At 37.5% G+C, this 25,532-nt stretch overlaps 1 protein-coding gene across 8 annotated transcripts in view; it reads right to left on the bottom strand.

Annotated features, from left to right (window-relative positions):
* Ube2e3 (ubiquitin conjugating enzyme E2 E3) overlaps positions 1-25,238 on the bottom strand; it is a 98,297-nt gene extending 73,059 nt beyond the window's left edge. Inside the window, exons 1-4 of one of the 8 annotated variants that reach the window (XM_087201090.1) lie at positions 24,641-24,998; positions 24,018-24,203; positions 23,356-23,571; positions 21,491-21,541 (exon numbers count right to left, since the gene is read on the bottom strand). In XM_087201090.1, the coding sequence (XP_087057216.1) occupies positions 21,491-21,541; positions 23,356-23,546 (242 nt within the window). In that variant the 5' untranslated portion in view covers positions 23,547-23,571; positions 24,018-24,203; positions 24,641-24,998. Of the gene's footprint in view, positions 1-21,490; positions 21,542-23,355; positions 23,572-24,017; positions 24,204-24,230; positions 24,439-24,640; positions 24,999-25,091 lie in introns of those variants that run through there. The other 7 variants (XM_087201095.1, XM_087201099.1, XM_087201101.1 and 4 more) reach the window with 7 other exon arrangements.
* Between the last annotated feature and the right edge of the window lie 294 nt (positions 25,239-25,532).

Here is a 25,532-nt window from a genome sequence, read left to right as displayed (position 1 = left end):
TAAAGAGATTTAAAACACTGACATATTATCAAGTTCTACAACTAAAACTATTACACATTACTATTGCTTTCAACATTATCTTTAAAATGATTAATAATGATTATAAATTCTTGAAAGCTGTTTTATCATGTTCCAGCCAGCCTGAACCACTGATGTACATGCATGACTGTCCCACTGGGTAGCATGGGACAGTCCCACTGGGTGGGACAAGCCGCCTGATGGGGCAGTCATGCATGTGCCACCAGTGGTTCAGAGTCACCTGGCAGCAAGACATACCAATTATGGCTCCGCTGTGACTGTACACTAAGCCAATTAATTTTAAACTCATAACATATAAAAGAAAGTGAAAGGAAATGCAAAATACTGTGCTAAATTGACTTACTTAACAGTATCAGGCCTTCCTTAACTCTTCACCTCAACCTCACATACACATTCTCTCATATAAACATCTGAACCTAATGCTGTCAGAGTTATCTCTGGCAGTTTGATGAAAACCATGATCTTTGGAGTCAGATCTGAGTACAAATCTTCCTTCCATCATTTATCAGGACATCTTCAGTTACATCATTTCTCAAGAACTTATTTTTATCATTTCTAAAATGATAGTATTTCCTGGGAGAATTGAAAAATCAGATAATACATGTAAATTCCCTACAGCAGTGCTTAGCATACTCAACAAGTAATGAACTTGAAATTACATTCAAATGAGCATGCATAACTGCAATTAAGTGACACTTGTCAAATTTTATCACGTAAGAAAAAACCAAGTGGCAATAAAAATGTACAAGACTAGAAGTCTTGAGAAATACAGGCAGGTTCAAGCATACAAGTGTCCAAACAAATTTCATTTCATGGATATTCTAATAATCAAAATTAGTGTTCAAAAACAGCAAACTGACGTGACGTTAAGGTAGTGAATAAAATCTAAAACACCAGAAACTAATTATGTTTCACTTAAAACTTACACCAAGTAAAGTCCAACTGTAAGTAGATGATTAACTTGCTATCTAGAGGCAGTAATACCCCCCTGGAACAAGTTCTTAGACATAAATAATTTGATTTAAAGTTATCTGGAAGCCCACAATAAGAACACACATCCACTCATTAGCAGTTGTCTGAAACATGAGTACTGCTAATGACTAGATTACCTATAAAAGAACTGCAAATATATTGGCTCATGTTTGCTTGAAAAGTGTTAATATAAAAAATTAAATGGATAATAAATGACATTTCAGCTTAGAAAACCAATGAAAATATACTTAAGACCAATACAAATTCTTTACAAATTAACTCCATCTAGGATCCTATTTAAGCCAAATATATTTCTTCTTGTCACAAAAATGATGCTTAGGATATACTCTCCATTCTCAAAAGAAGAATTCTCTCAAAACAAACTATGCATATACAGTACTACAGAAGATACCAGTAATATAAAGAGGACAAAGTAATTCATGTTTCAAAATAAAATCCTTTGGAAGCAAATTGCATTTCTGAACTGGATATAGTACTTTCTTTTGAGACTTTCACACCACATTACCACCAAAAAGGGCTGGTGATCTTCCTTTTCCCAGTTCTTGAAATGCAAGCCCAATAAAAAGAATTAAGGGTCAGGGATTTAGGTCAGTGGTTCTGCTGCCTGCTTCGCAATCTCAAGGTCCTGAGTTCGATCGCCAGTACCAAAGAAAAAAAAAAAGATTTAAGAAGGAACAAAAGACAAACCATTATAGGTGGAAGAACATTAGGGAAAATATTTTACTGCAGTAGTCACTGGCTACGTATGGCTATTTTAAAGAACTTAGTAAGTGGCTATCCTGAACTATAATGTATTGTTAAGTGTAAATGTATGCTAGTTTTCAAAGATATCATACAAAAAGAAAAAGTAAAGCTTTCTCATTACTAATTTTTACTTTATTTACATGTTTAATATAGTAATTCTGAATATTTGACTTACCAACTAAAATTAATTTCACTTATGTTTTAAATTCTGGCTACTACAAAACTGAAATCTGCATACATGCATTACATATTTGTAAAGGAAAGCACTCTTCTAAATCATAGCATCTAAATCTGTGACCTTAGAAGATTTCTTGGTAATCACTCCTAAATTCATTTTAAAAAAATAAAAAAGAGGTCTTATGAATTGATAAAAGTATTTGCCAGTGTAAACACTGCATTTCCTGTCACTCTTCCATACATATTCATACAACCTCTTAGGAAGCTTTACTAACTTTACACTGCAGCAAGTTAATATAAAATAAACATTAACATTATATTTATACATTATACATATACATTATACTTGAAAACAGACCCAAAGATGGTTGTTATTAATGTCCTCGTGCTTTTATTATGCAGCCAACAAATAATTTATTTCCATTAAAACATAATACTGCATTTCCATTAAAACAAATTCATTCCAACAGGTGATTGGTAGACTGTTAATAGTTCAGATCTGCACCCAAAGTCTTCTGTGTTCAAAGGCTAGGCTTTTGGAAAGTGACTGGATCAAAAGGACACTATTCTCATCACTGCACTCATCCACTAAGGAGTTCAGCGGAGGAAAGAAGTGGGGCCTGTTTATAGGTGGGTTACAGACAGGAGGACCTGGAAAGTGTATTTCCCTCCCCAGCTCCTCCTTTCCCTTCTTCCAGAATGCCATGATGTGAGCAGCTTTCCTCTGCAACAGGCCCTTCTACCAAGAAATTCCTGCATTTGAGCTTTCCAACCATGGACTGAAACTTCTGAATCTGTGAACCAAAATAATTCTTTCCTCCTTTAAGTTATGAGTCCCAGATATTTTATCACAACGAAGAGAAAATGACTAAGACTGATTTTGGTACTGGAAGTGGGACCACTGCCATGACTATACATGACCATGTGGTTCAGAAGCCTTTGGAATTGGTTTGCAAAAGGCACTTGAAAAGGTTTAGAGATAGCAGTTACAGAAGCACTATCATGCTGTAAGCCAAACATGATGGGGGCTCAGAAGACCAAAATGCTCTTAGAAATGCAAACAGTAATGATCAGGCTTAGGAGGTTTCAGGTGGGAACAAGGACTACCCTGGCAAGTTGGCTAAAGGCCGTATGTGTTAGACTGTGGCAGAAAATCTGTCTACATTTTTAATTCATGTCCTGAGACTGTGGAGGAGTCTGAGATTAAGGTCAGCAGGCTAATGTGGTAGAGGAAGCTTCAAGACAGCCCAATGTTCAACCTGTGGCATGGGTACTGCTAGCAGCTTTTAGCCAGACTTATGCTGAGAATCAAAGAGTAAAAACTCCACTTAAAAAGTTTTCCATTTTGCCAAAAGGGAAGGTCCTGAGAAGGTGGAGCAAAGGAGGACATGGATGCTGAAAAGATTAGCATTAAAAATCCAAGTATTTTTCATCAGAACAACAGGAAAGATACCTTGAGAGCATCTCAAAAAGTAGCAAGACCCCATCCTTCACTATCTAAAGAATGTAAACTCCTTTGAAAGGCTTTGCTTTGAGAAGAAACCCCAGGACAACCTGCTCAAAAGAGTTGCCTAGTGAATTGGTTCTCCAGGATTCTATTCCAAGAGTTCAGCCATTCAGGCACACAGAGGCCTCTACAGCCATGATCTAAAAGGGCCTGGCTACCACTTGAACTGGTGGCAGACCTTAACCTCATCCTGAAGGTGTTGATTTTATGGGCATGCAGAATGCAAGTGTTATGGGGGTCATGGATGCTTCCACGCATATTTTACAAAAAGACCTGGGAGGCCAGGCAGTGTCCCCCAAAAGGGCAGTGAGTACAGTTTTGCGAGTAAAGCCAAAAGTGCAGTAGAAACCCTAGAAAGTTGGAAAACCCAGAAATGTGGATTGTCTACTGAGGAAAGCAATATGGACTGAGCAAAACCATCTCAAGAGAGAGGGCTGGAGGGTTGCAACCAGCAATGCCACAGGGGCAGGGCTGCCCAAGCCTTTTAGAAGCTCACCTCTAGCCACCATGACCTAGGTATTGGACATGGAACTACAGGATTTAATGTTTGGTCTGCTGGATTTCAGTCTTGCTTTCATCCTACTTCTCTCTTTTGAAATGAGACTGTTTATACTGTGCTATCATATGTTAGCAGTGTTTACCTTTTTTTTTTTTTTCTTCATTTTTACAAGCTACAGTTTGCTCTTGAGTCTCAGAGGAGATTCTTCTAGACTTGGACTTCTCAGCAATGCTGGAACTATTAAGACTTGGGCAACTCTTAGGGATGGACTAAAGGCATTTAGCATAAAGAAATACACACAGTCTATTGGAGGCCAGGGGGAAAATGTGTTTGACCCGTGACTAGATCACGGGAGCACTATACTGAATATGCTATATATGTTGTTAGTAGGTAGGATGTGTTTGGAGGCAGGTTACTGGGGGCATGACCTGAAAGGGTGTATCTCCCTTCTGGGCTTCTTCCTCACCAGAACATCCCTTCTTTCTCTCTCTGCTTCCTAAACACCATGACATGAGCAACTTCCCTCCACAGCAGGCACTTCCACTATGCCACTTTTATATTTGATTCTGCCAACAATGGACTGAAATTATGGGCCAAAATGACTTTCTCCCCCTTTAAGTTGAGGATGTCAGTATTTTAGTCCCAGCAAAGAGCAAAGTGACTAAGACAGCAGACCAAACATAAAGTCAACCTAAGACCTATAGAACTTCTCTCGCCAACAAACGCTAGTTGTGAAAGGCCACATGCATTTCCGGCTAGTACCAACAATAATATATTGCCTGGAACTGGAGACATGAAAGCTTTTGAATTCAAGTGTAACAGTGGAAAAGTACAGACTCTTTGCAAACTTCCATTGTTAAAAGCACAAAGTGGGGGATAAATACATATTTTATATTCACCAAATATCTAATAGTGAGGATGGCACTCTTATTAGAGGATCGAGTAATAATTTAAATCCTGTCATCCATACCTGAAGATAGCATAACAAATTTGAAAAGTGACTTGCATCCAGATTGTTATCCTTCCCAATCATCCATTTGTCAGTTACCAATGTCTCTTTAACCACCACAGCTCAAGTCACAGGTAATTTGTTAACTTCTAAATTCCAATTCCTCTTTCCAAATCCCTACACAGATTTCTTATACTCCTTACATGACAGAATCCTTATCTTCACCTTTAAGAGGGCTCACTGGGACATTTAGACTTTTAATCTTTTTTCTTCTCTACTTTTCCACATATTCCTTCCTTACGCTTGAGCAAATCTTCTCACTGATGCTATCAACTCACCCTTTCTCTAAACTGTTCCTTTTGTTTTAGTTACACTTATTTCTTCACCCTACACTTTCACAGTGGGGAGAAGAGGGAGATGTTAGGAGTCATGACAAACATAATGTTTCTTTCCTCAGCCGTTTAAGTTTTTTAAATTGTACTTTTAAAATGTAACCTCTCAAATTTTTGGAGGCTATGCTGGTATTTGTTTCCTGTCTTTCTTGAATAAGTTACATATTTTATCTTTTTTCATTTCCTCATACTAATTTATGTTAAATAATTCACAATCACACAACTATAGCTTGAATGGAACTGTGGTCTCCAAGGTAAAAACTTCTGAAGGATTTTTCTTAAAAGCTGTTTCATAATTTTCAACAGGTTTTTGAAGCAGTCCAAGGAGTACAACCCTTCCAACTCTGTTTCTAATTTCTTTTAAGAGCTTGTGCAAACTCATATTCTTCATCCAATCATACTGAATATTAGTATTATTGAGTTAATTCTTTACACATAATATACAGTCTTTGGAAAGTTGATACACTTTTTCTGTATTTAAAAATTTTGTTATTTGCAAAGCACAAGAGTTCTTACACTACAGACTGGAATTTGAATCATTTTATGATTTGCTTATGGATTTAAAATTAGTTATTCTTCAGGGTCTAATCATGGCCACCACATTGCACAGCGCCAGCAAATGCCACACACGCTGCACTCTGCAGAATATGTAGCACCCCCTGGAGCTGTACAGAGTTAGAACCAACCAGTAACACATGCGTTCATTTTCCAACAGCCTGACTTTTGGTGTTTGATTATAAAAGTTATGATTAAAAATTTTCTTAAATGACTACTCATTTATCTGAATTTCATTTAATAAATAATCTTAATTCTATGTTTTCAAAAACTACTTGAATATATTTTTAAAAGATTCTTTGTCGATAATATACTTAAGTCTCAATCTGAACACTTAGTCAACTAAATTTTAGCCCATATTAGGCCACAGATGTGACCTGAATGAAGAGTGCAAAAGGCAGCTGCTGAACACAAAGGTCTCTCATTAGAGAAACAATTATTGTATAATATTCTTTATTCTGTTCCACTGATCTGTTATTTGTATAGCAGAATCGTTTTTAAACATAACTGTATAATTCCTTTTAATATCTTATTGTTCAAAGTTTCTTCATAAAAATGACTTTTTCCATACCATAACTATTTACCATGTATGTGCTACATCAGGTATGGAATATCTAATACACTGGAGAACAGATGAAATAGGACTATTATGAACATTTCTGAGAGTCAGAAGAGATAAATAATTTGAACAAGCTTTCACAGATGCTCGACTGTGAAGTCGTGAGTTGAACTCACATTTGTCTAACTCCACAGCCTTTATCTGGATGTTCTGGACATACAATCAAGAAGGTTCTTTGTTCTTTAGGGGGCGAGGGGGACATGCTTTAACCTGTTTCTTTCTTTATATCTTTTCTTTTCACACTCTGTATTACAATCAATATGTAACTATATGAAGCATCTTAAGTCTTTTTCTCCCTAAGAATAAGGACTATTCATAAGTATTTTCAATAAGTAGGATTTTGGCTTTTTTGTTAAAAGGAAACACTATTCTAAACAAGAATTCTCTTCTACTACTCTTATACTGGGAGCCATTTAAAATGTATCAAATGATGTCCAACATTTCTATTTGTTATGAAAAGTGAAAATTAAAACCACAATGATATGCCACTTCACACACCAGGATAGCTGTAATTAAAACAACAATTTTAAAGATGGTGAAGATGTGGCGAAACTGGAACCCTCATACACTGTTGGTGAGAAATTTAAATTTTTCATCCTTTGCAACAAGGGGTTCAGTGATTCTTCATTCAGTTAAACAGAGAAATTACCATACGACACAGCAATTCCACTCCTAGGAATGCACCCCAAAGAAATGAAACTGGATATTCATCCAAATGCTTGTGCACAAATGTTCGTAGCAGTATTATTCACAATAGCTCAGAGGTAGAAACAACCCAAATAATAAAAACTGATAGATAAAAAATACCGTAATACACACGTTTGGTACTGCAATATTTACTAAATGCTCAACAATCTCTCGTTTTGAATATTATTGTGGTATGTCAGAGTACTAAGAACTGCCACTCCTGGCAGTCTTCTAACAAAATTCCTTTGTGTAAAGAGATTATTGTCTTAAACGAATTCTACTTGTTTTACCATTTTAATATCCTTGTTTATCAAAAGATTACACATTTGTCATTCAGTAGTACTAGTATGATGCCTGGGGATTTACACCATATTTGCCTCAAAATACTTTTAAGGTGGTTTTCTATCTTTTCTTATGCTCTAGAATAAAAGATAACACAGGATGGACATACCTACCCACTTTCAGGTGTAAGACATCTGAAAATTTATGGAGAAAAGTAACAAACATATAAAGCACAAACTAAAAAAGCTGCTCTACCTATAATCTAGTTCTTGCTTTCATATGAATCATCCTCTGTTAATTATCTGAAGGGACTATTGTTGGAGATTTTTTAATACTCTTTTTATACAAAAACATACTAAGGAGACTTGGGGATAATTGGTACTCTGAGCTCACTCTTCCTCTAAAGTTGCATTTTATTAAGTTTCAATTTAACTGTTCTAAAGTTCTAAGCTGTTACCAAGCTTTAGCTCTTCACACTAAAATTTCATGCTTTCATTAAGTCATCAAACACACATTCAAACACACCCAGCTTTAATGTTCTAGTAGATGCTTCCCCCATACACTATTACCAATAGATTTCTACATTATGATACAAGCAGCATATAGGGATTCTTAGGTTAACAAATAGTTTTTAAAATCAAGTTAAGAAACATGATATTCACTGTTCTTCTCTAGCTTCACAGAGGATAAACAGTAGTTTGCTGTCTTCTCCAGCCAATTCCTTACTGCCACTATTCCAACCAAGACTATAAGCTTCAGAGAACAATTTTTTCGAAGAATGATTATAGGGTCTTTTGTACCTAAAGTCCTTAGACATGTTTCTTAAAATGCACATTCTCAGGCCACCCTTAGCCTACTAAATCATAATCTTTCCTCTTGGTAATTGCTGATCACAAGAATCTGTTGATTCAGCAAGCCCAAGGAGAATACCATCCATTTGCAGCATCAGAGTAAGGTGATATTGTAATTTATCAGGCAACTTTGGGTATTTCTGAAAGTGAAAAAAACTATTAACATTTACCCCAAGACAATAAATAAATATAAAACCAAGGTGTAAGTCAGGTTACTTAATGCTAATTTCAGAATTTCAACTAAATTTTAATTTAAATTATTCCCATTATTTCGTGCAAATGTGTTATACTAAAAGCTGAAAATAGAAGGAATGTAAGATCTGTACCCTGTCCTAGTGCTTAGTCTACTTGGATAGAAAGGAAACACGAGTGAGGGTTTAGTTCAGTGGAACCGTGCCTGCCTCACAAGTGCAAGGTCCTGAGTTCGATCCCTGGTACCAAAAAAAAGAAAGAAAGAAAAGAAAGGAAACATGATGAGCACTAGTAAGTACCGGTGAATGAAATAATATCAAAATCTCTCAAGAGACATGTAAAGGAATGATTTCACAGCAAGATACAGGATTGAAAACAGCCTTCAAGAAAAGGTAAACAAAGATGCAGAGCCTAGAAAAACTCAAGCTATACTTACATCATTTCGGGCATGGAAAACAAGTCACTTTTGCTAGTGCATAGAGCTTTTATACGTAATAAAAGCTAAAAACAAAAGTCAAACAAAAATTTTATGGACCTTATATTCTTAGGAAATTCATACTCAAAACGCAGCTGTGATAAAATGTAACATGATTTGAAAGATAAGGAAGTATAAAAGACACAAGAATGAAGCAGACATGGCCATGCACGTCTATTACCCCAGCAATAGGGAGACTGAGACAAGAGGACTCAGAGTTTGGAGCATCAGCCTGAGCTACACAGTCCTGATCCTGTCTCTAAAAAAAGTAATAAATAAGAAAACAGTTAGATTCAATCCCCGGTACAGGGGGAGGGGAAGAACATAAGGATGAATTGATATCACACATAGAAGTAAACACTAAATACTAAAAAGTAATGAAGATAAGACAGACACTTTGGGAACGTCAGAAAAGAAGTTAGAACTAAACAGACATAAGGTGGGCCTCCAAAACAAATTAACAAGTCATACGAACAAAATATTGACAACTAAGATTACCAAATGACCTTTCTAAAATAAAGTGGATGAGGAAAAGCCAGATTATAAAATGATGGAAGAAATACAAAACAGAAAAGTAGAGAATGGGCTATATACACACATATATCTCAGTAAACTAAAGAAAAATGGCAAGCTATATAATGGATGTGAGAAAATGTGACAGAATTAAATGGGTTTCAAAAAGTCTTAGAATAAAGAGGCTAAGAATTAATTAGAAATAAGAGAAAACGAAAAGCAGTTTGAGGTAAAGAACTAACAGAAAAACTCTATTAAGAACACAGGTTTTCAGTAAATAAAATAAAATTCACAAATAATATGAAAAGTGATGCACAAAAGAGGAAGGGAGGGCCAGGGATTTAGCTGAGTAGTATCATCCAGAATTCAATCCCCAGTACCAAAAAAAGGAGAGGGAGTGCAAGAAGCACATGCTGAAGCTCATGCACAGAATTTAAGTTTATTATTAGATTTCAGAGGGGGCATAAAAAGTAATATGCTGGAAGAAAGTATCTGATTTTTACATATAGACAATTACATATGCAATAAAAATACAAATTTGGTCATGATGAACTACATAAAAATCCTATTATTATAAATTATTATACATTATATCAAAACAATGCTATACAAAAGTGGTTTATTACACCAGTATGGCTTGCTATTACTGCAATGTAGACACTATCTAGGTTAATAATTTGCAAGGAGAAATGATAAAGACTTAGAAATGAGGGTGCTTACAACACAAGGAGGGGCCCTATTCACATTTAATAAGCAGGCCCCAAGGATGTTCAGTACCTTTCTAGGCAAAGCACAATCCATCCCCGAATGCCTAAGGTGCACCAATGAAAAACACTAAACACAAAAAGGCTGCTTTTCTTGTATATTTATTTAGGTAACAAGAGAATTCATTTTATATTTTAATTTTTGTAATAAATTAATTTGATTCTGTTAAAGATCTGCATTCTACCTTAACCATTGTCTCAGTTTAAATCAAAACATAAGAGGGACCTTTGTTTCAATGAAGGTATTTCAGTTATTCTTTTTTTTTTTTGGTACCGGGGATCGAACTCAGGACCTTGTGCTGGCAAGGCAGGGGGCAGGCAGAACCACTGAGCTAAATCCCTGGCCCCTCAGTTATTCTTATGCTAAGACTTAATTTTCTCTCCACAATCAACAAAGGAGTGGCTAGGAGAATAACATACGTTTAAAACAATAGGTTCAACAAGTATCTATTTTCAAAATAATACGTAGGCCAACAGTTAAGTTGAACACAGGCATTTGCTTTATTTTGGCACCAAATATACTCAAAGCAATTTTTATTAATCTAAGGTTTCCCAAGACAAAGCAATTTAATGTGAAATGTATTTAAAATTAGTAAATTCTATTATGACAATAGTGGCAATGTAATGAAGTACTACAATGGACCAAAATATGAGTTAATGATACTGAAAAGGGTACTAGAGAACCAACTCATTAATTTTCAAAAGAAGGAGGAAAAAAACAACAAGGGAAAAAATTATGCACTTTGCTTACAGGGGACTGGATAAACAGAAGATGAGGGTAAGTGCTTCTTAAAGGTGTGGCTCCACTGGCCACTAACGGCACAAAAAAACAGCCAACTCTTAGATGTCTTCCCAACAGAAAAGTACACCACAACCTAGGAAGCAGTTTTGTCAAAAGAAAGGAAAAGTAACAGAAAATTCAGCCTGATGTGACCAAGCCTCTTGACCTAACTCGAAAATTTATAAGAAATGCCAAAGACAAAGGAGAAAATACACTACATCACAGGACCAAGAAATGGAGTGAGGAGAGAAGGGTAAGTGAAAATTAAGATGTGTTGTGTACATGTACCAACTCCCCACAATTCAAATAATCATTATGTACTGCAAACATGTACTAATAAAAGAATAATTTTTTTAAAAAGTATCCATGTGGAAAAACAAAACAAAAAAATAAACTAAACTATACAAGAATTCCACCCTAATTCAGCCTAGTTCCTTCAGTAATTAACTATAAAAAAAATTTGAAAGGACACAGGAGAAATTTAATTTAGAAGACATAAAGTTATGTCAATTAATCACAATATACCTATTTAATTTGGATCCCAGCTCAAGTCAAGTTTGGGAGGCGACAAGACACTCATGAGACATTTTTAAATGTGAGCAATAACTAATTTACTACTGTAAAATATTTTTTACTACTGTAAAATCTTTCGGTGTGTTAATGACATTGTGGTTAAGTTAAAAAGTCTTTATCTTTTGAAAATATACACTGAAATATCTCCATCTTTAAAAACATAGATGAAAAACACTGAGATCTGCTCCAAAGTAATATGGAAGAGTGAAATGGATGACTGCACAGATGAAACAAGATCAGACAGAGGACTGGTAGCTATTGCAAACAGATGAAGGCTAAGCAGAGGTTCATCACCCTAGTCTATTTTCTTCTGTGTGTTTCAGGTTCTCCATAGTAAAAAGATAACTGAAAAATTAGGAAACCTCACCAGGAGGGAAAAGTGCTCATTGGAAACATATTTATTTTAGGTTTTTAAAAAGAACAAAATTAGCTAGGCATGGCGGCACACACCTATAATCCCGGCACTTGGGAGGCTGAGACAGGAGGCTCTCTAAGGGTTCAAGGCTAGCCTGGACTACAAAGCAAGACCAAACAAACAAACCAAACAAATTATTCTTGGAAAAATCCTCTAATAGAAATGGATACAAACAAACGAAATTATTCTTGGAAAAGCCCTCTAATAGAAATAAATATATTAAGTATCTGTAAAAATGTACCAAAAATATCTTTAGAATTTTTTTTTTTGGCAGAGACTTCTGTGAATAAAATGAAAGAAAACTAAAGATATACTACTTAAAACTGCCATTTAATTCAATGCAGATCACATGCCTGCAATTTGGGGTTCAAATTTTCAAATGCCAGATTTTACCTCTTTCAGGTAACAGATAAACTTACTTACTCTACAAGCATATATATCACAAGTCAAATAACCCAATACCCTGAGAAACTAGTGTGAAGCAAAAATAAAATCATAAAGCCAGTGTCTTATGGTGCCCTCTGTATTTTGTTGTCACTAGTGCTTAAACTGAGCCAACTAGAGAAAGCAATAGGAAGGCATAAAAAATACTTAGCCACAATCTTCTAAGATCCATTCTCTTGGGGACTGTGAATAAATGGATTCTTGACCTACTACAATTTAATGAGAAAAAATGATCCATTTGTAAAGAACCTATAAGATTTTAGATGGCAAAACTAACTACAAATAATCACCTTCAGCAAGTCAAAGAATGGTATTTATAAAAAGTGAGACACATGAATGTAAAGGGAGGATCATCATAATGATTTATAAGTAAAGGAAAATAAAATAAAAAGGTAACAAATTCATGTTTCCCTAGACCTTTCACAAGATGTGGAGCTATACTCCTAATAGCAATTTTGAACTAGAGATCTCTTTATTTTTCTCTAGACAAGCTAGGTGACAAAGTATATTTTTTCGGGGACACTGAAGGAGCAAAGAAACTTTGGAAAGCATGACTGATCAGAATCCTCCAAAACAGGCAGCCTAATAAACCTGAGACAATAAATGAGCCCTGCAATATTCTAATTCCTTCAAAGTTTTGTTTGTTGCAAATAACCATAAAATCAAAACCATTATATACACCAAGGACTAAAAAGAAGGGACTGGGACTTTTAATAATTTAATAACTCCAGAAATCTGCTCCCCATTAGTGATATTACTCTTAAGGTTAATCAGCACCTACTATCACATCCAAAATACATCCCATAAATCATCCTTTGCAGTTTACCTATCTATCCTAATAATACCAATGAGATGCTAAGAGGCAAAAATCTCAAAGCTGCAGAATTTAATTTTAGTAGTGCATTTAGACAAGATGCAAGTCGCAGATTTGATTCATAAAACTCATTAGTTTCACCAATCTAAAATGAACTACATATAAACTTGGCAGGTCACCTCTGAGATCTATTTGACTAAGAGAACCAGCTCCTCCTAAAGAGTCATATAGAAAAAAGCAAAACCTCATAATATCTGGGAGTAATTTTTGTGTAAAATCACAAGTTGATGAAAAACCAGTATTTAAATAAACTATGAAACTGAAAACAAAATTAGAGGAACTTAATGTGAAGCCAACTTTCTGCAAAAAGTCAGATCTGGTACCAGAATTTAAAGATTAATACATGCACATGTTGCTGAGATATCAGCTTTAAAAATCCCCTAAAATCCTATGGGACTGCAGCTTTCCCTCAAAAAGCACAGAAATTAGTATCTACAGGGGTTTTTTTCCAACTTCAAAACCATTCATAAATACAAGCTGCTTCATAATAACCCACAGAAAAAAGTAGAGGTAGATTTTAAAGTTCTTTCTTTACCTACAAGAAACCCATACTCAGGGAAAACTGTAAGGCAGAAAACAAAGCTATCCTTTTTCCATTATGATCACATGTAATTCTTCATCTCTCTCCTTATAAGGAAAGAAAGAGGAGAGCTGGAATTGGGGAGCACTGGCTGAAAAGAAAATGTTTCTGAGGGAGGAAAAAAAGGAAGAAAGGCTAGCACCCCCAAGCCAAAGAAGGAAACCCACTTCTTTCCCCAACTCACCTTAACACCTCATCGCCAGACGCTAAAACTCTACAGGAAAAGTATTTTTGATCCTTTGAGAGATAGGCAAACCAATGAGACATACTTACAGTAAGGGTGTACCTACAGATCCACAATCAACTCTGAATGTTTTTACCAGATTTTTCAAGCAGTACTGTATGAAACCAAAAATGTTTCTTTCCTTATCTCAAGTAAACCTTGATTTATGCCCTGGATCTGTAAATGTATATACAATACATATACAACATTTGCCAAGTTTCTCAGTAACTCTGAGACTTAGTTTTGAAATCCAAATAAAAATAAAGGTTGTTTTGAGAATTACACAAAATACAGTATTAACAGGTTATTGTACTGTGGAACGTAGTACAGTGCCAAACTGGTACTCAATTATTTCCTTTTACTCTTGAAGTGAGAGTGAAAGTCACCTATTCATGGAAGTATACATCCTTTCTGGCAGAGAAACTGACTTCTCATTGAATACCCATAGAGTCCCTCCTCACATTTTTCAGCCACCTTGTAGCTAGTCAAGGCTGTATGACTAATTCATGCCTTATTTCCAGACCAAAGCACTTAAATTTGGCACATGGCCTGCGGACTCTATTGCCTGGACACATGCTGCAAATGACAGAGCTACAAGGTTCAAGCAGCACGGATCTGTGTTAGTACATGAAGAGCTAGCCAGGAAAGTCCCTGGATCCACAGTGGGCTTCATATAAATGAAAAATACACCTGTACATTCTGAACTGCTAGTTCTTCTAGGTTTGTCTGTAATCACAAAACAGCTAACAAAATTTAATATCTTTTACAGCCGAACTGCACTTAAATGCTGCAAGACAAAATACATATACAAAATGGCAAGTCTTGTGTTTAAGTATTAAAGAATGTATTTTCTGTGTAATTTTGTATAACCAGAATACATACAAGGATTAAAAGACAATACTTTCAAAGAAAAGTGGAAAAGTAGTCCAATATACACAGAATTTACAAAGAAATGGGCACTTACAGTTTCACCTAAAGGGAAAATAATTCTAAAAACAAGAGTCTAAAACTTTTTCTAGCTAAGTATACAAGTTAAAAAGCAAAGCAATGATCTAAAAATAACAACTGAAAAACTGAAATCAGGTATGAAACAGGTTGAAAGGGAAGCAAGTAAAACTATAAAACACCCTTTCACCATGAGTCATAGGAGTAGTCTTATCACTGTAACAGTAAAAGTACTATAGGGCCATAACTACTGTTTATTAAGTTTGGCACAAAATGATTTTGTAGAAATACCAAATCTGAATTGACTTCAAACTATTTGTAGTTTCTATTTTCCCCATATAGTGTGAATATTCACAAATTCCTTGTGCAGAAATATTAATATGAGTATGGAGTGCTGTAGCGGGATATTCCATAAAACATCGCACATATCACCTTTCAGAAATCTAAACATCTCTGCATTCTGACACACATCTAGCCCCCAGAGTTTGAAACAAAGGACTGCTGACCTGTGAAAATACAAAGGAAGGAACCTCTGTATTGTCTTAATGAAAACAAGAAACAAATGATGGCCATGGCTTTCTTCGATGTAAAATGGAATTTTGATGATTGTGCGATTGTATTTCTCCTTACTGCTACCTCACAGCCTAGCAGAATGTAATAGGGACATTATTAACTAGCTGAAGACCTAAAAGAAATAAGAATACTGCCGCAAGCATTTACAGCCTCAAGAAGCCATAATTTAGCAGGTATTCGCAGTAGCCAGTCCTATACTTTCACACCAAAAAGTAAGACATCAGGTAACATGAGACATACACAAACTATACTGTGGGGCAGGCGGGACGTCAGGACATCAACGTGAAGGAAAATGTATTAAGTAGGCATCATTAACGAAAGAGAAAACAGTCAAAAGCAAACTTTCTACAAATTCAAGAGGTGAAGTATAGAAACAATATCCATAGGAGAATTTCTCAACCTTAGCAACTAATGATGTTTCTGTTTACACAATTTTTTGTCATGAGTAATTGTCCTGTGCATCATAGGGTAAACAGCAGCATCCTGACTTATACTCACTGAAGGTAGTGGCTCAGTTTTCAAAAGCAAAATTATCTCCAGGTATTGTCAACTGTCCCCCAGGCTGGGAGAATGAGGGGAGAGACAAACTGCCCCAGTTACTGATCCAGAAGCAAAAGAAAGACTAAATACTGAACAACATTTCATCTTCTAGAGTCTAATAAAATGCACAAGAATGGAAAGGAAAAAACTTTCTTCCACTCTACATTTGCAAGTGGTTCTATGCTTTTATCTCACATCAGTAGAGAAGAAAATGAAGATCAAGTTCTCCCTTCTCAATCTGAATGCACTAATACTCCAAGCAAAACTTGTTGATTCTCCTGATAACTAAACATAGTCCATCTGCTGTTACAGAAACACATTCAAAGAGTAAGGTAGCAACTGGTTACCTATAAAAAGGAACGTGCAGCACATAGCTGCAAAATAACCAACTTTTAAAAGCTCATAGTTTTTACCTGTTTTCTACATAGTGTATGAATATAAAAGATGCCTCACAGAATGTGACCTGTTGTTTTCGATCAATCATTCCTCTGGATAATGTTTTAGTCACATAACAGTATTGAGTCTTTCTGTTGCACTGGTGAATATGAAGGAAATAATTAGGAGTACAGTGATTACCAGTTTCCTTTAAAAGCAAATAAATATGGTAGCTAAATGATCTTTGAATAGCAGTATTAAACATCACAATTACGAAAAAAGTAATAAAAAGGGGTATTTAATAAATTTTCTCCAATCCTAAGTCATTGTTTAGCCTGGAATTCCAAGCAATGTTTAGATAACTGATAAAATGTATCATTCTGAGTCGGAGTTTTACAAATACTGATGTAATTCCACTCTCAGGAAGATCACAAATTCTTATAGTGGGATATTTAAAGAAGGAAAACATAACCACCATTCCTATCTAAAGTTTTTCTCCTTTACTGGGCAGTCATAGCATTCTTTACTGAGTATCATTAACCTTATGCATTTTTTAAAGAGATAATATTTGCTCAACAATGTCTAGTTTTCAGGCTAACTGTAAGTTCCAAGAAACTTCTTTTAGTATCAATAAAAACATGCTGCTTGATATGTACTGAATAATTAAGACAATGAATTAAGATGAAACTGTTCTTATAGCAGAATGTTGGTGCACTGGAGAAAATGCCAATAGTAAAGGCAAGATGCTAAATTGCCTCTCCTACTTTTATCTTGTTCTGGCTACTTTACCAACCCAATGTATTACAAAACTTTAATTCATTTAATCTTCAGGACAATGCTATGGGAAGAGGTAACCACTGTAATCCTCATTTTGCAACTGAGGAAGCTGAAAGACAAAAAAGGATCCTCTAACTTATGTAAAGTGACATGCCAAAAGTGGCAGAGTCCGGCTCTGAACCCAGACACGCTTCCTCCAGTACCAGGGCTTCTCAAACCTACCTCAAAACATCCCACTGGGAATTTGGTTAAATTCAGATTCTGATTTGGTACGTCTGGTTAGGAGGAGGCAACACTATGCACTTGTACTATACCTGTCTGTGATGCAGACACTGCTGGTCTGCATGTCACCCTAAGTAACAAAGCTCTACTCTGCCCAAGAAAACAGGGGAAAGTGCAACAACCCTCAAAAGGAGGGAGAGTTCACCCTCAAACAATTAGCACTATGAGCAAGTTGAAAGTTGCCAACTGCTGGTTTAGACACTTCTTTTTTTAGTGTATGTGCTGCCGAAGTGAGCACTAGACACTTCTTTTTATAAAGAGGGAAGTTAACAAAACTTTCAAGTGTTACAGTACCTGCTTTCAGGTTTTGCTACTCAACATGTTAATACTATAAAATTGTAATACCTACTCCCAATAAGGCCTTTCATGGATTTCAAAATTATTTACAAATATCCCTATCCACTTTAACACAGATTTAATATAAACATATTAAGGAACATTTTTGAAGGTATGTGTACTTTTCATATATGAAAAGAAATTAAAGGTTAAGTTAGAAATCTAGCACCTTTCTAAAATTTTACTGTTTGTACAAGTGGTGACTATAAAAGGACAAAGATACCCTTTGAGAAACAGATGGAACATAAGTGTCTTAGTCATTAACTTTCTCTAAAAACAAGAAAATGCCCATAATATAAATTCCCTTCACTCCTATTGGTGTATAGCACCTATTATTTATATACTAAAGTATAGTACATATACAGGACAAATTAAAACCAATAAAGTCAAAATTATATCTTTATATTTAGGATGCGTTGGTCCATGGCCCTGCAATACTTAAAACCCGAAATGCCATCAAATCACTGGAAATAATTTAACTATTATTTAACTATTTATCAAACTATTTAACTATCAGGAAAAGAAATAATCCTATAAAATATAATCAAATATGTTTAAAGATTATATTTAATTCAATAATGACAACCTAAAATTACCCTTGGTGTATATAAATATTAGATCTAACTATGTAACTAGAGAATATTTTCTTAATTAAAACAAAAGAAAGAATGTAAGGTCAGGCATAATGTCACATGCCTATAATGCCAACACTTAGGAGGCTGAGGCAGAAGAACTGCCCTGCGTTTGAGGCAAGCCTGTACTACCTAGAGTCTTCACATACACATACACACACATACACATACACACACAAACACACACACGAAGGAATTTAAGAGAAATTTCCTTTGGTTTGCTAAGTTTTCCTGATTTCATTCAATTTTTCCTTGAATGTACATAGATAATACTTTCTATTTCTTCCCTGAGGAAGAATTAAATGTCACATACTTTGACAAGCTTGTAAAAATCATATTCAAAACCATAATGCAATTCTGATTAAATAACCACACATGAAAATCAAAAGTATTAGTTTTCACAGATCACAGGCCAATATGAATTCACATATTCTTACCTATGCAGAATCCTATTTTTTAATTGCAGCACAAATTGATAAATTTAAACCAATACCCATAAAGTTATAATTCTCACTTATGCCTCTATTAACTGAAACAAACATTTCAATTTGTCATAAATCTGACACGAAGGCAAAAATTACAATACAAAGTTAGGCTTACCTGTCAAAATTCTAAAATGCCTTGACTAAACACTCAATATTCCAAATTCCTCTCTACGACAAGGACTAAACTTTCTACCCAAAAGAATCTGACAACACACAAAAGGATGTGGGTATTTTACATTTGAGTTACATAGAAAAAAATCCTATCCCCAAAGCCATTTAAAAAAAAAAAACACTTCTAATCCCCTATAAAAACTTTGTTTTTTCTTTAATCACTTGTACACAACCACCAAGAAACCCAGATACTGAAGAACCAGAAAACTGAAAGATGTCATTTGCAATAGCTGACAGTCACCAAAGGTTGTGACAAGGGAAAACAAAGATGAGTGCTCCATGTTTCTGGCCACTAGCAAACCCAAGGTGTTACTATTTCACTAGACTAGGTCACTAAGTTAAGCCTTACATGGACTTTAAATGCAACCTGGTACATAAAGAGAAGAATATACAAGTGCAACTTTCTGTCTCATAGAAACATTCCACTCCCTGTAAAAGAATCCTCAGTGACCTTGTGGAAACACTCCTGGGTTAAACATTCAAAGCAGATTTCTTCAACAACTACAACACCAGGCTATTGCTCTGGGGGCATTCAACATGTCTACTGCACTCTCGGGGTTTCTGCTCATACACTGGTCTGCACTATTTGCAGAAAATCAACAGAAACCTTTAAAAATGTTTGACCTTACATGCAATTTGAAAACATTTGAGAGCTTTGAACTGATAGATCTTTACATTTTTCATAATAGGGAATATCAGAATATACTCTGGAAGTTAAGTGATTCTTGCAGAGAGCAAATTTAACTTGACCTCTTTAAATGGCTACAGATTTGACACACCATTTAGAATGCTGGAGGGAAATACTTTGATTTACTTACTCTCTAAAGCAGCACTATTCAACAAAAATATAATGCAAGCCATATATGTAATTAAATTTTCTCACTACACAAAAATAGTAAAAAGTGAAATGTGAACATTTAACATATCCAAAATATTATTTCGATATGGGATAATTATTTTTAAATGTTTATAGCATTTTTATTGTACTAAGTTTTCAAAATCCAATGTGTACTTCACACTTTCAGCACATCTCATTTTAGACTAGCCACAACTCAAGCAGTAAATAGCCGGATGCGGCCAGTGGCTACATTACTGGACAGCACAGCTCTTAATACTCTGAGATCTGACAGATCGCTATGTGTTTATAATTAGTTCACATTCCTAGCTCCTTTTTGAACTCAAATGGTTGTGACTACAACTATAAGCAAAACTGTTAATGCACTGGATAAATCAGGATCAGATCACCTTATCTAAGGATCTAGTTAACACACACAATAAAAGCAGATGCACTGCATTCTGTCACATCTCAAGTGGACTTCAGAAATGGGTTTGAGCAACACAAGCGAACACGATTTATAGCAAAAACACAGGTTGGACAGCAAAACATTTTCATACCGAAGCATAACACTGCCTCAATTCTAGCAGCCATTCTCGATCTGGAGCACATCTCTCTATGCAAATTAATTACAACAGGCTCTCTAAATTTGATAAACTTTATAAGCCATATAGTCACTGTTCAAAACTAAACAGTACTGTGAAGATAAAATGAAAAACAAACTACTGAGAAAAAAATTATCAATTATCTACTTTTTATGCATCTTATGCCAACCAACAATCTTGAATTATTCTAAGTTCCACTGAAATTAATTCTTCCCACAATGCCAATTCATTTACTGCTTACTAAGAATTTTCCCAAGTAATTAGGTCATCTGCTTGAAACGTAAATAATTCCAACAATGCATTCTCTAGAAAACAACAACTAAAACCATTAGCTTAGCACATAAAACTTGTCCTTAAGGCAAGTTACTAAATAAATCAACAGAAACTATATTCTTGTATACTCCATTCACGTTTTATAACACCACATTCAGCAATTTCTAAATTTGGAAGGTCAGTTCAGACTGCACATAAGCAATAAGTTTAAGACTTAAAATTTTAGAAGTTTCTGCGATATACTTGTGAATAAACATGTCCCACAGAACTACAACAAAAAATCCACACCATTCAAATAATCTCAGAAGCTATAATTAGTATATTCATAAATTCACAATGTATGATACATGCTAAATAGTATTTTTCTCCCCATTTTATTCAATTCACCTAGGCAATTTATGTTTAATGCACTTGCAAGGCTGTAAGAAAGCAAATGTAGCTGTCTCTTGCTGCACACATATCCATGGACAACACATTAATCTCCTGATATTTTTCCACAATTTGCAATCAAAACAACAAAATTTATTTCTTACCTGCAGTTAGGAGGAGGATCAAGGGTTATTTCGGCTAGCTCCTTCTGAATTCTGTTAGTGAAATGAGAACAGACAAAAAGGATTTGAAATAGTCTACAGAATAACCGGGAATTACACTGCCCTCTACCACCATGCAGTTAAATGCAAGGCTGGCTTTGCCTTCAGTAATGCTAACATGGCTGCTTCCTCTTTGTTCTCAGAGGCATAACCCAAATCCCTTAACAGAAACTTTGCAGCTTTTTTTCTCACTTGCTACTGTAAATAAGTACGTCATTTACACCTGATTTGAGAAATAGTCCTTCACTACTACTCAGTAAAGGTTATTAAATCTATTTTAAAACACTTTATACCAAAGAAATTCTCTTTTCAAGCTTATATGCAAATGAGACAAAAAGGGAGGAGGGAAAGCACTAGAATTTTGACAATGACTTCAAGTCACTTTAACTATGGTAAAAATTAACAAGCTGTTGCAAGAGCACATTAGCCATTTAAACAATATTTTGTCTATCCAAAAAAAGTTTTAAATTTACAAATATCTTCACCAATGAAAAACTTTCAAGGCCTAATTTGGCATTCTTATTTAACTATTTCTGTTTTCTCTGATCTTAGGCACGGCATTTAAATTTAATAAATTTAGGAGGAAACAGAGTAATATACCTAGATAGATAGATGTCCATTCCTGAGTCAAGGAGAAAAAAAGTTCTCTCACTGTCTTCAAATTTAAGATGCTTTCAAAACTTAAGATATGTTCAATATGTTTCTTCCACAAGATTACAACAAATTCAGAAAAACTTTAAATATTTCAAAGACTGCTGCTGTCCAATAAGTACTTTCAAGTTATTAATACTTGGTTAATGGTAGAATAATGGTGAAAATCCACAGAAAAATAAGAGTATTTCTGACACACTAGAAAATGCAATTCTCGGTCAGTTTTTACATTTCCATATTCCTTTAGCTGCGATCAATAAAAATCAAAGTCAATATAGTACTAGGTAACGCTGTAGACACATTTTATATATAAAATTTTATCTACTAGAGGTCCACTAGACACTCTACAACTACTACTCCACTAATGGAGTCTCACTGACAGAACCTTTCTCAGCATCTCAGGAAATAAAGGTCAACAGGAAACAAACAATCTTTCCCTTATGCCCAACAAAATATGTTTCACCTGCTGTTGAGTATTAACACATCAAGCATATATACAAGTTTGGGAGTCATGAGGTAAGATGACAATGAAAGTTTTCAATTGCCAAGTGACACCTAAAACTGTAAATGGCTACTCTGCCACTTTATTTGCCCTCACAAGAGCAAGGAAGGATAACCATAATTTAACTACAAAACTTTTATCTGTGATAAATGATTTAAAGGCTTGTTCGTGAAACCACAAGCAAATTTAAAACAATTTTAAATATGCTTTCAAATACAGTCAATGTGTGACATTTACAAATTTTCTAGCAACTGTAATCATCCTGATCACTCTGTTTAGTGAAGAGAGGCACTGTTGATCTCTAGAAGTGTCAATGTCACCCAAGAAGAGTATGACTCACAAAGGAAAACATCCAATGGGCCAACTAACTTGGCTTCACCAAATTTTCCTTGCTGACACAATCTGTCAGATCATCAGTCCAAACTCTCCTTGAGGATAGGCTTCCTGAAGTTACCAAAGTACTAAGTTTGCTTTAGAAGTATAATTCTAGTGAGGTCGCTCAAATGTCACTTACAGAGTGACAGCTCAAATACAAATAAGATCCATCCTGAAGCATTTTTGTACTGTTGGCACTGATGTAAAACCAACACAAAGGTCCAACTGCTTGGAAGGCAACCTGACCAATGTGCTTAGTTCTCCTTTAAACATTCATTACCTCTTAGCACTAGTGGATAACTTAGCAGTGGTTTTGCTAGAGAGTTTGGTGTTTTTCTTCTGCTGGGTGGCAGGTTTTCTTTCTTCTTGCTCTTCAGGCTCAGGAGCGGCTGGGTCTCGCTGGTCCGCATCTGAACTGCCACTGCTGGTGCTGGGGCTCTCATCATCGGACCTTTGCCTATCACTGGACATCTTGGTGAACTTATCTCTCCGAAAACTTTTAAAAGAGAAAAGGGGAGCGGGGAGAAATGTTAAAGCTAAGAAATAAACCGAGTGTGTTTTCCTCTTGACATATTCACCTAAAATCTCATTTTAATGACAAGGCTTTGAAAGTGTTCACACTTATCTCATGGTAGTGCAAGGCTGCAAGAGGTGATGATGAGTCTTACAAACGCCAGCGTTTGGGGATTTACCGAACTCAAGTTAGAAAACCCACTCACATTTTTTTTTCCATCCCTTAGACAATCTATCAATTGTCTACTTTCTCAGAAGGCATGAAACAGATTTGCCAGAGAACTTAAACAACGAGCATTAATAACATATGACACATTGTAAATAACAGATCTCGCTGAAAAATGTTTAAAAGTCACTAATAACGTCTAAATATTTACAGACTGACATCGGTCCGAGCTACCAAATTCCCCATCCGGGAGGAAAACATACCCTGTTAATCGCCCATATGCTTATTTAAGGCGGTGATTCCTCCTCTCTGCACGTAAAGCCTTTTAAAAGCGGCACTTGGAATTTTTTTTTGTTTGTTTTAATAAAAAATCAACTAGCAAGCAGGCTGCCCGAGCCGTCTCCACGGCCAGCGGCGAAGATTCATCTGGCCACGACCGAGCTGCCACCCTGGGAAAAGCAGAATCCAAACTGCACCTTCTGCAAAGCTCCCCACGCCACCCAGGTTCCTCGCTCAACGTTCACACCGCGGACCGACATTTTGTCCAAAATCACGCAAACGGGGGGGTCCAAAAAAAAATAAAGCCCGAGGAAAAACAAACAAACAAAGCCCCAAGAAGTGCAACAAATTTCCGCGCCCCCGGCGGAGGCGGCGAGCGGCGGCGGCCACGCAGCGCCGCGGCCCTTTGTGGGGAGGGAGGGCGGCCGGGCCGCGGGCAGCGCTCGCCTCCTCCGCGCCCGCCGCCGATGCGGACCCGGCGGCCCGCGCCGTCCCGGACCAGGCGGCGGCCGAGGCGGCGGCGGCGGCGCGAACAAAGCTGCCGCCCGCCCCTCCCCCCCCCCGCCGCCCCGGCCCCCCCGCCGCCCCCGGCCCGCCCGCCGCTTACCTCGGCCGCCCGCCCGGCCCGCTCGCGCGCCGCTACGCTGTGGGGGAGGGCGAGCGCTAAAAACCCTTCCTCAAGGAAATGGAGGCAGCCCGGGGGGAGGGGGAGGGAGGAAAGCAGCCGAGGAGGCTCCGGCCGGGGAGTGTGGAACATTGAAAGTCGGAGGGGGCTGTGCAGTGCGGGCTCCGGCCGGAGGGTGGCGCCGCCCAGCGCCTTCGGGGAGAAAAGGAGGGGGTGGGATCTCGCTCGGCTGGGCGAGGGCGCGAGCTCCCGGCGAGGCGGAGGGACGCGGGAGACCCCCGCGCGCTGTAGCCTCCTCCCGCCTCCTCCCGCCGCCGCCGCCGCCGCCGCCGCCGCCGCCGCCCGCCTCGGCTCCTCCCGGCCGCGCAGTCAGCAAGTTCCGAGGCGCGCGCGCGGGGGAGGGGCGGCGGCGGCGCGCGTGCTCGCTGCTTGCCTGGCGCTCGGGCGCGCGCTGCTTCGCGCGCTCCGCTCTCTGCGCCTCCTCTCACCCGGGGTGGGGGTTGGGGGCGCGCGCGGCCGGGACAAAGAGCGCGGCGGGCACCGGCGGCCTGGCCCCTGCGCCCTCGGCCGCCGAGCCCGTCCGTGCGGGAGGGGGCGGGGATGCGGGCGCCGTCTCGCGGGGCCGCCGGGCTGCGGGGTGGCTTCCGGCCTGAGCCCGCCTCCGGGCGAGGCTGCCCATTGGACCACCCGCCCCGGCCGGCCCCCGAGCCTGCGTCCCTCGGCGAGGGCCCCGCGCGCGTGGCCGGGCGCCCCTGGGTGGTGGTGACGAGGCCGGGCGTGCGGGCGGAGGGGAGCCCCTGCCCCCCGTGAACTCGAGGAAGGGGAGAGCTGGGGTCCCGGCTCTGGAGGGCAGAGGATTTGAGACCAGAGACCC

The sequence above is a fragment of the Heterocephalus glaber genome, unplaced genomic scaffold, assembly GCF_053883595.1.
Source record: "Heterocephalus glaber isolate CG9 unplaced genomic scaffold, H.glaber_assembly_v1.0 deba00000347, whole genome shotgun sequence".
NCBI classification, from domain to species: Eukaryota; Metazoa; Chordata; class Mammalia; order Rodentia; family Bathyergidae; genus Heterocephalus; species Heterocephalus glaber.
The sequence above is the reverse complement of the archived record's forward strand: the minus strand, read 5'-3'. Positions and strand labels throughout refer to the sequence as shown.